Source organism: Ursus arctos, unplaced genomic scaffold, assembly GCF_023065955.2.
Source record: "Ursus arctos isolate Adak ecotype North America unplaced genomic scaffold, UrsArc2.0 scaffold_19, whole genome shotgun sequence".
Classification (NCBI taxonomy): domain Eukaryota; kingdom Metazoa; phylum Chordata; class Mammalia; order Carnivora; family Ursidae; genus Ursus; species Ursus arctos.
In genome coordinates this window covers 44,117,902-44,132,228 of record NW_026622863.1, presented here as the reverse complement: position 1 = coordinate 44,132,228, position 14,327 = coordinate 44,117,902, and the positions used below count along the sequence as shown (strand labels likewise).

Below are 14,327 nucleotides of genomic sequence, written 5' to 3'. Positions count from 1 at the left end.
GGGATGCTGGGCAGCTGGTCAGAAGTGCTAAACCATCACAGGGTCTGTGGCTGGAGGGACCATGGCCAGGAACATCCAGCAAGCCCCGGAGCACATGGACGGCAACTTGGGGGCTACCGCCAGAACTGAGAGGATGCCGAGTCCTCTCCCTTTGCTCTAGGACAAGGGGCACCTTGCACTGACCCCAGTTTCAACCTCACCCCTCCACCTCCCGTGGCAGGGATGGGTCCAGGAGACAACACAGCCTCAGTGAAGCCAGAACTGGCTCTGCCCCTCGCTCTGCCCGGCACAGTACATGAACCGTCTTCCCAGCTCCTCCAGCCACAGCCCGTCCAGTGACCCTCAGCTCCTCTCCTGCCTCCATCAGTCCTTCCTTCAGCAGACCCCGGCCGCTGTTCCTTCAGAGTATCTCCAGAAGCCGTCCTTAATCTCTCCTCCCTGGTTCTGTCCACTGTGACTGAGTCCCGGCAGCCTCCTCCCTGCCTCCCAGCTCCCTAGGGCCCCACGAGAAGCCAGAGCAACCCTGTGGACCCCCGTGGCAGGCCACGTCCCTCCCCCACTCGGAGCCCTCATGTGGCTCCATCTCAGGAAAGGACAGAGTGGTCCCCAGGATCCACAAAGCCCCACATGATCTGCCCCCTGCCTTCCTCCTCAACCCACCTCTCTCGATCGTGCTCTGGGTCTGGCCCTTCGAACTCCGCAGACCTTTGCCCTTGCTAGTCCCTTCGCTGGCTACTCTTTCCCTCCATCTTGCATGATTGCCTCCCTTTTCTCACTCAGGCCTTGGCCCAAATATCCTCCCCCGAGAGGACTTCCCTGCCCGACAAGAGTAGAGCCCTAGCGCTCCTGGGACGCAGGAGTCTAGGAGCATTTCCTCCTTCCTGACGCAGAGCCAAGTGCTGCGTCTGCCCCTTCTCAGCTGTCCGCTCCGAGAGCACAGGGAAGTTCGCCAGTGTGTCCACTGCTGGAGCCCCGGGCTTTATAAGAGGGCTGGGCATACAGTAGGTGCTCAATAAAAACGCCCGGCCGGAAGGGGCTGGGCCCCGTGTGGTTCCCAGTGCCCGGTGCTGTGTAAATGCCCTTCTGCACGCCTCGCCCACAGCCACGCCTCACCTGGGGAGTCGTGGCCGCCAGCCCCATTTCACAAGGGATGGAACCAACCCTAGCGCTCGGCAGTTTGCGCAGGCCGCACGGCTGGTAGTGCTGGGCCTGGGATTCAGGCCGAGCCCAGCCTAACTTCTGAGGAAGTAGGGTTAGGAGACCCAAATTTCCTGATGACGAAGCAGCCAAAGAGCAGTTGCCCGAGGTCTCTCTGCAAGTGGCGGCCGCTGGATTCGAACCCAGGTCGGCCTCCCAGCACAGCCTGAAGCCCAGCAGACCGTGTTTGTCTGGGGGACGCGCCCTCCCTCCACGCGGGCGCTCAGGGGCCATTAGCTGGAGGGGAGCGCGTACAGGACGTGCGTCCCCATGAATAATTGAGGGTCTCAGGCAAGTGGCCGCCCTGCAGCTGTCACCCTGCTGCGGGCGGGGAAGGGGCGGTGGTGACATCACTTCCTCCCCTGCGGGGCCACAGGCGCGGGTAATAAGCAGCTGCCGTGCCATCCAGCAACACAGAGCACCCTGGTCGGGACGCCCCACCATGCAGCGCCGTGGGCCCACCTCCGTGCTGCTGTGGCTGCCGCTGCCCCTGCTGCTAGCACTGCTGATGGGGGCAGGTGAGTGCCAGAAACTGGAGGGGGGCCTTCTGCGGCCAGCTCAAGGGACCAGGGACTCGAGGGACCAGGGGTGGGAACGGTGCACCCACTGGGGTCGGACTAGAGACTTCACGGGCTGAGCTTCCAGGTGGGGACCGTGCACCTGGTAGGTAGGCTGGGGGAGGGGATAGGAGAGTAACGGGATGCACCTCGGAGCTGGGATCAGCACCCGGGTGTCCGAGCCCAGCACCCATCTCCTTCCTCCATAGCCACCACTGCTCCATTGGCACCAAGACCTTCCAAAGAAGAGGTAAGGAGTGCGGACCCCTTGCCCTGCCTCATCTCCCCCGCACTCCCGCCCTCTCTGACCGGCCTGCATGATCATCTCCCCTCACACCTCCAACTGCTCTCATTCCCCCATCTGCCCTGCCCTCAACCTCCCCTCTGCCCCTTCACCCCCAGCTGACCCGCTGTCTGGCCGAGGTGGTCACAGAAGTGCTGACACTGGGCCAGGCCCAGAGAAGCCCCTGCACAGCTCTCCTCCACAAAGGTAAGCAGGGCCCAGGCCCCAGTTCCTCTGGGGAGCCCCCCCACCCAGGGTTTTGGGCAGGGCTTCCTGGAGGAAGGGGTGTCTCCTCCCCGAGCCCCCTGGCCTGGGTTGGCATAGCACTGCGCAGTGTCCAGCCTGGCCTCCAGCTCCAGCCTTGGGGTTCCCAGCAGAGGTACGGGATGGGGGCAGAGACTGTCCCCCAGACCTGACCCTCCTCTCCCAGTTTTGGGCAGCCCCCCTGCGGGACCACGGGCAGGCCCCCAAACTCCTCCAGGTCTCAGTTTCCCGATTTGCTGCACAGAGCATCCTCTCTTTCTGCCAGAGATGTGTGAGACAGAGCCCTACGGCTGTGTGTCCACCAGAGAGAAAGGCCTACTGGTTGGGGATTTCAAGAAGCAAGAGGATGGGAAGACGAGGTCCAGCCAGGAAGTGAGGGAGGAGGAAGAGGAGGCAGCAGAGAGGGCCCACAAGTCTGAGGTGCGGGAACAGACCATCCACGAGCAGCTCCACAGCCGGCTCCGCCAGGAGGAGGACAACGAGGAGGAGGAGGAGGAGAAGACAGAGGAGGAGGAGAAAAGGAAGAAGAGGGGGCCCATGGAACCCTTCGAAGGCCTGTGGAAGCAGGACCTAGAGGGTGGAGGGGGGCCCCAGAAGCAAATGACAGAGCAGACCACTGACAAGGAGACAGCCCAGTTTGAGGCAGAGGAGAAGGCCATGCAGGTGCTCGGTGGGGCCCACAGCCTGTGGCAGGGAGCCGAGGGCGGGGGAGGAGAGAGGCACGAGGACTCACCGCACCACCACCACCTCCACCAGCCAGCAGCTGAGCCCAAGCAGGAGGAGAAGGAAGAGGCTTCGGAGAGGGAGGTGAGTGGGAGGAGGAGGCGATGGGCAAGTGGGGTGGACCAAATGGCCAGCGTATTAACAACCAAACACGTACTAGTGTTGGGCCACAAAGAGCCAATATCCACCACAAATGGATCATAGTGACCAGGACTGACACCAGGACTAGGCAGCAACAGCCAAGCAAGGCCTCTGCTGGACCAAGACGGCCAAGACGGCTGAGATTACAGTAACCAAGATGGCCACCAGCATGGCCTGTAATGAGCAGTCTGGCCACATGGAAAGTGGCTGCCGGGCTTGGTCCACTAGACTACAGATGGCCACCACAGCTGAGTCATGGAAAGTAGGATGTCCCTAGTAGCCAGAATGACCAGCACCTCACAAAGGGGTCACAGCATCCAAGTTGGGCACCTTTACTAGTCCTCTCTGCTGCTGTTGGCTAGGCAGTCAACATGGACCGCACTGCTGGTCACGCTGGCCAACGTAATTCTTCCACTATGGCCCCCATCGCGGTCCATGGTGACCAGGACGACCACTGCCGGCTGCCGTTGTGCAAAGTGACACGGCCCACATTCACGGGTGACTACTGGGGTGGCCCGCCCTTGAAGGTGGGTGCTGACCAACCCATTTCTGATCCCAACAGGAGCATGACATGGAGCGGTTGGAACACGTGAGAGAGGAGCTAAAGAAGGCAAGCGAGATCCTGGGGGAGGAGATCAGGAGGGAGGGATGATCCCGACCTCACGTCCTCCTTCCCGACACACCCTACGGCTAAGGGCTGTGCACCCCCAAAGCTCACCTAATGGCCCACTCCATTCCCCAACCTGCAGGTGGGCCGTGTGACCGGGCCCAGGGGGCTGAGTCTGAGCTGGGTAGAGGGGCTGGGCTCACACTGACTCAGGACACACCCGGCCTCCCTTGTCACCCACTCCAACCCTTCTGTGTGAATAAAGCACAAAGAAAACCACTGCGGCTTGTGTGGTACTTGATTCTGGAGGAACAGGGACCCAGGAATAAACTAGAGGACTGCAAAGGCGACCGTCAGTCTAATCTCTGGTTGTCAGAACTGGGATTTTATTAAACTGGAAACTCTATTAACAATTGGGTCAGACGGGGTCATCAGGGAGAGGTTTTGAGGCTGGGGTGGGAGGTAGCCGGTTTTGGCTCCGGCCACTGTGGACCACGATGTCGTCGTATTCATCCTGGGGGCAGAGGGGGCAGGCAGAGGGGCTCAGGCGGCTGCCACCTTGTCAGCTGTCCGACTTCTTGCACCCACCCCGGCAACTGGGTCTTGCCTGGAAGCCCAAGTTCCCCACTCAAATCCCCTGCTCCTGGTTTGCCGACCACCATGTTCGAGGTCACCTGTGCTCTCCCACCGCCCTCCACTGCTTGGGCTCCAGCCCTGCTGCTTCTCCACAGCTGCTGGGGTCTCCCTCCTCTGCCCCCTTCCTCTGCCTCTACCCAGACTCCTCACCCCCCGCCCCCCAACCTCGTCCCCTGTCCAAGGTAGTGTCTCTGCTGCCTGGGTGCCCCAACACAAGCTCCTCACTGCTGGCTAAGGTCTTCCGTGCTGCTGCCAGTGTGGGAACCACTGCTGCCCGAGGTCAGCTTCCCACGGCCTGAGTTCTCCAACTCTTGCTCCACGTGATCACTCCCTACGCTGTCAGCCACCACAGCCAACCACTGCCATTACCGGTCACTCCGACCAAGGTCTTTAACTCTGCCTGAGTTCTCCCTCTGCCTTTGCCTTACGCTCTCAAGCACCACTCCCCACGTTCTCCCCACCAGCCCGGTCCAGGTCTCCCCGGACTGCGGCCTGATAGCCCTGGCACCGCTGCCTGAGTTCTCTGATCGCAGCGACCTGAGGTCGGTCCCAAGACACTGCCTAACTTCTCTTCTCCCCTCTTCCCACCTGCCCGTTTACCCTGACCCCCCAGCTGGGCCACCCGGTCTTTCCTCCTGACTCACGCCCTCGTCCCCGCTGTCACTGTCGCTACTGCTGCTGCAGGGGCCAGGCCTGTCGTCCTCGTCCTCGGGCTCAGGGGCTCCATATGCACGGAGAAGGCGGGCAAGGATGGGGTTGGGCCGGAGCGTGGCACTGCCCAGTGGGGTGCGGCCCCCATACATGCGGGCGGCAGGGTCGGCACCTGCCCTCAGGAGGAGCTCCAGCACATCGGCGGCTTGGGCCTCCACTGCCAAGTGCAGGGGGCTCCGGCCACACGTGGGCTCCTGCAAGGATCAGCAGACAGGTCAGGGAGGCCCTGCCCCACTCTGGGCGACAACCTTCCCTTCCACGCCTTCTCCCTAGGGCAGCTCACCGGTTTGTTGAGGTCCGCTCCAGCCTCCCGGAGCAGCCGGACCATCTCTGCATCTTTGTGGATGACGGCCACGTGAAGTGGGGTATGGCCTGCAGATAGAGTGACTGGTGTCAGATGATGGGGGTGAGGAGCCCAGGCCCAAATGCCAAGGCCCTAGGGGAGCGCTTCATGGCCTGAGGGGACCGAGTTTGGGGTCCAGCTCCTGAATTCCTGGGTAAGTCAAAGAGGCAACTGCACCCCCAATGCCTAAGTCTTGGTGGTCTGGAACTTGCTGGCAGTGCCGAGGCCTGGTTTGTGGAATGTCTGGGGCCTATGGGTGAAGAGCCTGGGGGCTTTGGACAGGAAGCCTGGATCTTGGGGCCAGGAGACTGAGTCTCTGGTCTTTATTTCACAAAGGACCTGGACCCCAGATTCCTGGGTCCTGAGTAGTTGAAGGGCCTGTGACCTTGGGAGGTGGACTGGGCCCTGAACACCGGGTCCCGGGTGATCTCAGTCCCTCTGTGGGAGGGGCTTAGGCCAGTAGTTGGGCTTCGAGGTGGGGGAGCTGAGACTCAGATGCCAGGGCCCTGGGTCCATGGGCTCTTTTTTCCCATGAGGCCTGGCTGAGGGCTGCCCCTGAACCCGGTGTCAATCTCTGGGAACCTGGGCCTTGACTTCCCTTGTCCTGGGTACACTAGGACCTGTGGTTGGTGAGAAGGGGTGAGGCCCAGGTGAGCTGTGCCTTCCAGCTGGGGAACCTGGGCCCAACAATGGGATCTTAGTAGATCTAGGCCTGTGGGTGACAGGTCTGGGTCCCAAGTGGGCCCCCATATGGTCCGGGTCCTGAAGCCCACATGACCGAGTCTCAGTAATCTGGGGCCTCAGTGGGAGCCCTTCCCAATGCCTGGGTCCCTGAAGCCTCAGTATTATTTTCCAATGGGCTGGGTCTTGAGTCAGAAGAACAGAGCCCAGAGCCCAGTGCTCTCGCTCTGCCGGGAGCCCGGGCCCTGCGCAGTGACTGGGAAGCCTCACCCTCGTAGTTTTCAGCCTCCAGCTGCAGCTTCCAATCCTCCTCACTCTCTTCATCTTCCTTCTCCGAGTCAGGTTCGGGGTACAAGGCAACAGACGGGTGGTCGGCGTCAGAGGTGCGGTCAGGGCCCTGAGCGAGGTAGGTGTTGGGGGCTCCCCTGGCGCACCGGGGACGGGGCTGGAGTAGCACACGAGCGCAGGCGTGTGCCCTCGTGCGGCAGGCCAGGTGCAGCGCTGTGTGGCCCCCACGCTCCGCCACATGCAACCCGGCACCCGCCGCGTACAACTTCTCCACTGTGGAGGCCTCCCCCAGGATGGCTGCCAGGTGAAGGGCTGTCTGCAGGAGCAGAGGGCAGGGATTAGGGGCTGCACTGAGAACCCAGCCCCAAGCCCTGTACTGGCCCTTGGGTGGCTCACCTGGCCCAGGTCATTCTGCAGGTCCAGGTATTCGGTGCCCGCCGCAAAGCCCAGGAGGAAATCCAGGAAGGGCTCGTGCTGATGAATCACTGCCAAGTGCAGTGCCCTGAAGACAAAGACAGGGAGCAGAGGACAGAGGTTAAGTACCCCTGGGGCACCTGGCTGGCGCAGTCAGTTCAGCGTACAATTCTTCGTTTCGGCTCAGATCATGATCTCAGGGTCGTTGAGATCGAGCTGCATGTTGGCTTCCACACTCAGTGCGGAGTCTGCTTGAGATTCTCTCTCCCTCTCCTTCATCCCCTCCCATTCATGCTCTCACTTTTTCTTTCTCTCTCAAATAAATAAATCTTAGGGGGGAAAAAAAAGAAGTCAAGTATTCCTGTATTCCTTCATTCAACACACATAGCAAATAAACACCTACTGTGTGCTAGGCCCTGTGACCACAGTTCGGGAACCAACTGTCAGGAATCTAGGAGGGTCAGGTCAGAGTTAATTCAGCAATTTTGTTTAATTGGTGTTTATTAAGTAGGACTTCTACTTCCTCCCAAGATGACATAACAGGGACCGGATTTTCCTCTCCTCTGAATCAACCAAAAAAAATCAGACAAACTACAGTATAGGAAGCAACAGTTTTCCAGATACTGGTCCTCATGCAATGAATGACAGTGACCCCTGAGAGACAGGACACATAGTGAGGTGAGACCTTTGACTGACTGCCACGTTTCCTGTCTTGAGAGAAATGACACAGCGCAGAGAGGGGGAGCCCAGGCAGGGCCCTGGCAGATTGCATATGAGGTGAGATGGAGCTGAGTCTGGGGACAGCAAGGCAGGAGAAGTCCTAGGACAGAGAGCCCAAGAGGAGAGACCTGAACAGGGAAAGACCCTAGAGATCTGCAGGGGGGCCTCTCAAGTATTTAGGAGAAGACTGATCAGTGCAGGGATGTGAAGAAACTACCCCAGTCTGGGGAAGAAACCACCTGAACAGATTAGGGAAACATGCCCATTGCTCACAGGGGTCCAGGAATAGTGCCTGTTGCCACCAGTCAGACTACAAAAAAACCCTAATTCACAGGACATTGGGGAGAACACTCTGGAAGGTCTTACCACAGTAGTGGGGAATAATAAGCCCTAGATTGAGCACTGGTCAGGACTCACCTAACAAATCATAAAAGTAAAACCAGAAAGGATCAAACTACTTAAAAATAGTTGAACTGCATCCCAAAACAACATGCAAGAATATTTATAGGAATACACAACTGGCCAGCTTAACAAGGTAAAATTCACCATGTTTGGCATCTAATCAAAGATTATTAGGTAGGCAAAGAAGCAGGAAAACACAATACATAATGAGAATACTCATCAGTTGAAATTGGTCTAGAAATGACCCAGATGCTGGAATCAGCAAATAAGAACATTAAACGAGTTCATTATAAGTGAATCTCATACATTCCAGAAATTAAGTAGAGACATGGATGATAAAAGAAAAAGACTCAAATCAAACTCCTAGAGACAAAAACAACAGCATCTGAAACGAAAAAATACAGTGGGTGGGATTAGCAAAAGATTAAACAATGTGGAAGAAAAGACTAGTGAACTTGAAGACTTTGCGGTAGGAACTATTTAGAATGGAACATGAGGAAAAAAATATGTGTGTGTGTGTGTGTGTGTGTGTGTATTATTTTTTTAAGTAATCTCTACACCCAATGTGGAGCTTGAACTCATGACCCTGAGATCAACAGTCGCACACTCCACTGACTAAGCCAGCCAGGCGCCCCCAAAGAGACAATTTTAAAATGAAAAGAACATCAGTGAGCTATGGGACAACTTCGAGCAGCCTGATAATATTTGATACTTAAGTCCCTAAATAAGATGGGGATAGAAAAAAAATAGTCAAAGAAATAATGTCTGGAAAATTTTCCAAATTTGATGAAAACTATAAACTCACAGATCCAAGAACAAGAAATGTTAAGAAAACTATGCCAAGGCCAACATAAAAATCCTGTTCAAAACCAACGATAAAGACAAAAATCTCAGGGGCGCCTGGGTGGCTCAGTCAGTTAAGTGTTCAACTCTTCATTTCGGTTCAGGTCATGATATCAGGATCATGAGATCAAGGCCCTCGTCAGGCTCCTCACTCGGCATGGAGTCTGCTTGAGATTCCCCATCTCTCCCTCTCCCTCTGCCCCCCCCCAGCACTTGCTCGCTTACTTGCTCTCTCTCTAAAATAAATAGAGTATTAAAAAAAAAAAAGACAAAAGTCTCAAAAGCAGCCAGAGAAAAAGATACTTTAAGTCAGAAAAATAAAAAAGATGATAGCAGATGTCATATAGGAAATAAGGCAAGGGAACACACTGGAGCAACATCTTTCAAGTATTCAAAGACAGTCAACCTGGGATTATTATTTTTTTTTTTAAGTAGGCTCCATGCCCAGTGTACAGCCCAACGTGGGGCTTGAACTGATGACCCTGAGATCAAGACCTGAGCTGAGATCCACAGTTGGATGCCTCACTGATTGAACCACCCAGGCACCCCTCAACATAGAATTATTTTTTTAAAGATTTTATTTAGGGGCACCTGGGTGGCTTAGTCGTTAAGTGTCTGCTTTCAGCTCAGGGCGCGATCCCAGAGTCCGAGGATTGAGCCCCACATCGGGCTCCCTGCTCCGCTGGAAGCCTGCTTCTTCCTCTCCCACTCTCCTGGCTTGGGTTCCCTCTCTCGCTGGCTGTCTCTCTCTGTCAAATAAATAAATAAAATCTTTAAAAAAAAAAAAAAGACTTTATATATTTGAGAGAGAGAGTTGAGTGAGAGAGAGAACAGGAGCGGGGGTAGGGACAGAAGGAGAGGGACAAGCAGACTCCCCACTGAGCAGGGAGCCCTACTCAGGGCTCGATCCCAGGACCCCAGGATCGTGACCTGAACCGAAGGCAGATGCTTAACTGACTGAGTCACCCAGGCACCCCTAACCTAGAATTCTTTAACCCAGCAAAAACATCTTTCAAAAAGATAAATAATGATGTTTTCAGGTATAGAAAAGCCAAAGGAATTTATCACCAGCAGACCCAGATTGCCAAAGAAAGGTTAAAGGAAATCTGCAAGCAGAGGAAAATGACATCACACAGCAATATGGACCTATACAAAAGAATAGTGAACACTCAAAATATAACTTTGTAGGTAAATATGGAAGACTTTTTTCTTGTTATGTAAGTCTCTATTTTTTTTATGTCTCTTTAGGACGTAATTTGAAAAAAAAAAAAAAGAAAAGTTGAGTGTTTAAACAGAACTCCTAACGACGTATGGTGGAGTTTACAACACACATGTAAGTAACATGTAGGACAACAGTAACATAAGGGTCAGGAGGGGACAAATGGAAATATACTATTCTAAGATTCTTTTATCTTGTACCCTGTACGAGGTGACACAGTGTCACTTGAAGGCAGACCAGAATAAGTTGAAACTGTATGGAATGAGCTATAGAGCGGAGGTCGGCAAACTTTTTCTGTAGAGGGCCAGAGAAAGATGTTAGGCTCTGTGGATCCCACAGTGTGTCTTTTATCTACTCGGCTCTGCTGTTGTGATACAAAAGCTGCCACTGACAACGAATGAGCAGGGCTGTATTCCAGCAAAACTGTATTTCTGGAGTCTAAAATGTGAATTTCATATCATTTTCACTTGCCACAGAATATTCTTTTGCTTTTTCCCAACGATTTAAAAATGTACAAACCGGGGCGCCTGGGTGGCACAGCGGTTAAGCGTCTGCCTTCGGCTCAGGGCGTGATCTTGGCGTTCTGAGATTGAGCCCCACATCAGGCTCCTCCGCTATGAGCCTGCTTCTTCCTCTCCCACTCCCCCTGCTTGTGTTCCCTCTCTCGCTGGCTGTCTCTATCTCTGTCAAATAAATAAATAAAATCTTAAAAAAAAAATAAAAAAAAAATAAAAAAAAAATAAAAATAAAAATGTACAAACCATTCGTAGTCTACAGCCATACAAAAGCCGCTGGCTGGCTGGATTTTGCCCGGAGACCGCAGTCTGCCAACCATTTAAACAACAGAACAAAGAATTAGAGCTAATAAAGCCAGGGACTCCTAGCTGGCGCTGTCGGTAGAGCGTGTGACTCTGGATCTTGGGGTTTTGAGTTCAAGCCCCACGTGGGGCGTAGAGATTACCTAAAAACAGTATCTTAAGGGGCGCCGGGGTGGCGCCGTTGGTTAAATGTCCGACTCTTCATTTAGGCTCAGGTCATGATCTCAGGGTTATGCGATCGCACCCTGCATCGGACTCTGCCCTCAGTGGGGAGTCTGCTTGAGATTCTCTCTCTCCCTCTCCCCCCTGCTAAAATAAATAAAATAAAATAATAAAAAAAAACAAAATCTTAAAACAAATAAATAAAGCGAATGAGCCAACGAAAAAACACAATGGGACAAAATGTACGTACGGGTTCCAAAAGAAGGCAGAAAAAGGAGAAAAGGTAAACAAAGAAGAGGTGCTAAGTAGAAAATTAACAATAAGATGATAAATTTAAGCATAACTGTATCAATAATTAAATGTAAATGGTCTGAGCATTCCAATTAAAAAGCAGAAATTGTCAGACTGAATAAAAAAGTAAAACCCAACTACATATGCTCCCTACAAGTAAATATAAGTATGAAAAGATAGGTTAAAAATAAAAGGATGGGGAAAAGATACCATACTAACACCCGTCAGTCAAAAGAAAGCAGGAGTGAGTACTTTACTATCAGACTAGACTTTAAAGCACGGAATATTACCAGGTATAGAGAGGGTTACTTCAAAATGACAAAGAGGTCAATTAAGCAAGAGAACATGAGAATTCTAAACATTTGTGCCCCTAATAACAGAGCACAGGAGAAATGGACAAATCCACGGTGACTATTGGAGACTGAAGATTTCAATGCAACGTCCCCCCTCAATAACGGATAGAACAAGGAGATAGAAATCATCAGCAAGGATATATAAAACTATGGCAAAGCTAGAAGCCAACGGGACCTCTAACTGACATTTAGAGAACACTACACCCAACAACAGCAGAATACCCATTCTTTTCAAGCGCACACATAATGTTCGGCACCATAAAACAATTCTCAATAAATTCAAAAGGATTCAAGTCATACAAAATATGTTCTCGGTCTACAATGGAATTAAATTATAAGTCAATAAAAGAAAGAGATTTGGAAAACTTTCCAAATATCTGGAAACTAAATAACATATTTCTTTCTTTCTTTCTTTTTTATAAGATTTATTTAGGAGTGACCGATTCTTGGTTTCAGCTTAGGTCGTGATCTCAGGGTCATGAGACTGAGCCCCACATCAGGCTCTGTGCAGAGCCCCCTTTGGTTTCTCTCTCCCTCTCCTCTGCCCCTACCCCCCAAAATAAATAAATAAATAAATAAATAAATAAATAAATAAATAAATCTTTAAAAATATATATTTATTTGAGAGAGAGAGCGCACAAGCAGGAGGGGCAGAGGGAGAGGGAGAGAGAATCCCAAGCAGACTCCACACTGAGCATACAGCCCAATGGGGGCTCATCCGAGGACCCCGAGATCACAACCTGAGCCAAAACTAAGAGTCAGACACTCAACCAACTGTGCCACCCAGGCGCCCCTAAATAACATATTTCTAAATAATCCACTGGGCAAAGAAGAAATCAAAAGAGAAACTACAAAGTATCTTAAATTAAATGAACATGAAAACACAGCATATCAGAATTTGTAAGAGACTGCCAAAGCACTACTATGGGAAATGTACAGCATGAAACACCTATGTTAGAAAAGAAAGGTCTCAAACGATCTCAGCTGCCACCTTAAGAAACTAAAAAAAAAGAACAAATTAAACCCAAAGTAAGCAGAAGGGGGCAATAATGAAAATCAGAACAGAGATCAATGAAATTGAAAGCAAAAAAAAAAAAAAAAAAAAAAAACCAATAAAGAAAATTAATGAAACCTAAGCGGGGTCTTTGAAAAGACTAATATTTCCTGAGTGCGTCTTATAGGTCAAGCACTGTTTAGTCACTGCGGATAGAACAGTAAACGCAATACACAAAAACCCCAGCGCAATCCCTCACGGGCCTTTACATCTCTTGTTCCTTCTACCCGGAGAGCTCTCCCCCAGATACTCTACTGGTCTCATTTTGGTCCTTTATTTTTTCCCCAAAGAAATTACTACCTTCAGACACACCATTTTTCTGTCTTTCTTGTATATTTTTTTCATTTTTCTTTGTTTCTTCCTTTCCTTTCTCTTCTTCCTCACTTTGTGTCTACATCCTTGTTTCTTTCCTTCTCTGCCCCTTTCTTTCGTTCCTTGTGTCTCCATTTTTTCCCTCCCTCCTTTCCTTCTTGTTTGTCATTCTGTCTGTCCTTCTGTCTATATACCCACCCTAGAATGTAAACTCCACAAAGGTGTAAGTTTTTGTCTGTTTTCTTCACTGCTTTACGAAAGCACCTAAAACAGGGCCTGGAAGGTGGTAGTGTTCAATAAATATTGAACAGCTATTAATCCCTGCTATCGTGTAGCTTACATTTTCTCTTTGAATGTAAGATCTGAAGATCAGTGCTCAGACGGTAGAATCTTAGAGTCAAGGCCAAGTATTAATTTTGGAAATCTACGTTAAAGGCGCATAAATCAGGAGCTAAGGATCAAAGATCATATTTGGAGGTAGGAGGTCAGGAGGGGCCTGTCTGAACCACAGCTCTTAACAAAAGTCTCAGGACTGGGGTCAGGAAGATCAAATCGAGTCTGAGGATCAATGGATAGGGATGTGGAGCTCTATGAACCAGAGTTCAAGAAAGGAAGGTCAGAGGAATTAAGGGGTTAGGGTCAAAGTTGGATAGGAAATTGGTTTTACTGAAGGTTAGGACTCGGGGATTAGTGATCAGAAAGTCGAGCATCAGAAGTTAGATTTAGGAGTGAGAGGTTAGGAAGCCGGGATCAGAGACTAATAGGGAATCAGACATCGGATCCCAGGGCCCGGTTAAGCAACCTAAGGTTCACTCACGTGTCCCCATCCTCAGTGACGTAGCCAAAGACGAGGGGCGCCCACGACAGCCCCGGGCCCAGCTCGGCGCCCAACCCCGGTCCTCCGGGGGCTGCTGCGTCCGGACCCAGAGAGCCCAGGCCGCTGTCGCACCATTCATCGGCCTCCGAAGCTTTCCCCAAGCACGCGACCCCGGCCATGGCCCCCGAATCCTCAGGGGCCCCAGCGGCCGCCCGCCTGTAGCTAGGCTCTGCCTGAAGCCCTGGCGCTTCCGCCCTGCGGGGAATTCCCCAACACTCCCCCTTGACTCATCCAATCATAGTGAGTCAAAGAGTACAAGCCCCGCCCACTTACCACACCATGACCAGTCAGAGTATTCAGATGGACTGCGGCTCTCTACCCATTCCCACATTTTCCGGCCGCCCTTTACCAACATGGCTGCCTGCTCGGAGCACTCTGGGACTCGTAGTCCGGCACTCGCGTGTCCTCCTAACCTAAGAGCGTCGCTCGCC

At 52.2% G+C, this 14,327-nt stretch overlaps 2 protein-coding genes across 5 annotated transcripts; one reads left to right on the top strand and one right to left on the bottom strand.

The window, feature by feature from the left end:
• Positions 1–39: 39 nt before the first annotated feature.
• Positions 40–4,051, top strand: CCER2 (coiled-coil glutamate rich protein 2). Of its 2 annotated transcripts, XM_057314368.1 has the most exons (6): positions 40–1,715; positions 1,964–2,004; positions 2,157–2,244; positions 2,567–2,964; positions 3,058–3,108; positions 3,728–4,051. In XM_057314368.1, the coding sequence occupies exons 1-6, from the start codon at positions 1,640–1,642 to the stop codon at positions 3,815–3,817; spliced, it is 744 nt and encodes a 247-aa protein (XP_057170351.1). In that variant the 5' UTR covers positions 40–1,639; the 3' UTR covers positions 3,818–4,051. The 2 variants fall into 2 exon arrangements, with proteins under 2 accessions (XP_057170351.1, XP_026338146.1); XM_026482361.4 differs by having other exon boundaries at positions 2,567–3,108.
• An 85-nt stretch (positions 4,052–4,136) lies between these two features.
• NFKBIB (NFKB inhibitor beta) lies at positions 4,137–14,089 on the bottom strand. Of its 3 annotated transcripts, none has more exons than XM_026482359.4 (6): positions 13,837–14,089; positions 6,828–6,933; positions 6,414–6,747; positions 5,403–5,491; positions 5,053–5,313; positions 4,137–4,286 (listed from the first exon to the last, which is right to left on the bottom strand). In XM_026482359.4, the coding sequence occupies exons 1-6, from the start codon at positions 14,013–14,015 to the stop codon at positions 4,191–4,193; spliced, it is 1,065 nt and encodes a 354-aa protein (XP_026338144.1). In that variant the 5' UTR covers positions 14,016–14,089; the 3' UTR covers positions 4,137–4,190. The 3 variants fall into 3 exon arrangements, with proteins under 3 accessions (XP_026338144.1, XP_026338145.1, XP_044234001.1); XM_026482360.4 differs by having other exon boundaries at positions 6,414–6,540; positions 13,837–14,088; XM_044378066.3 differs by having other exon boundaries at positions 6,414–6,471; positions 13,837–14,088.
• Positions 14,090–14,327: the final 238 nt, after the last annotated feature.

What these genes read in the sequence shown, in the direction of transcription:
- CCER2 (XM_026482361.4), top strand. Translation starts at nt 1,640, where the DNA reads ATGCAGCGCCGTGGGCCCACCTCCGTGCTGCTGTGGCTGCCGCTGCCC. An exon ending in AGCACTGCTGATGGGGGCAG is followed by an intron (nt 1,716 to 1,963) that starts GTGAGTGCCAGA and finishes CTTCCTCCATAG; the next exon opens with CCACCACTGCTCCATTGGCA. An exon ending in CACAGCTCTCCTCCACAAAG is followed by an intron (nt 2,245 to 2,566) that starts GTAAGCAGGGCC and finishes TCTTTCTGCCAG; the next exon opens with AGATGTGTGAGACAGAGCCC.
- NFKBIB (XM_026482359.4), bottom strand. Translation starts at nt 14,015, where the DNA reads ATGGCCGGGGTCGCGTGCTTGGGGAAAGCTTCGGAGGCCGATGAATGG. An exon ending in GTCACTGAGGATGGGGACAC is followed by an intron (nt 6,934 to 13,836) that starts GTGAGTGAACCT and finishes CTTTGTCTTCAG; the next exon opens with GGCACTGCACTTGGCAGTGA. An exon ending in GTGACAGCGGGGACGAGGGC is followed by an intron (nt 4,287 to 5,052) that starts GTGAGTCAGGAG and finishes CTCTGCCCCCAG; the next exon opens with GATGAATACGACGACATCGT.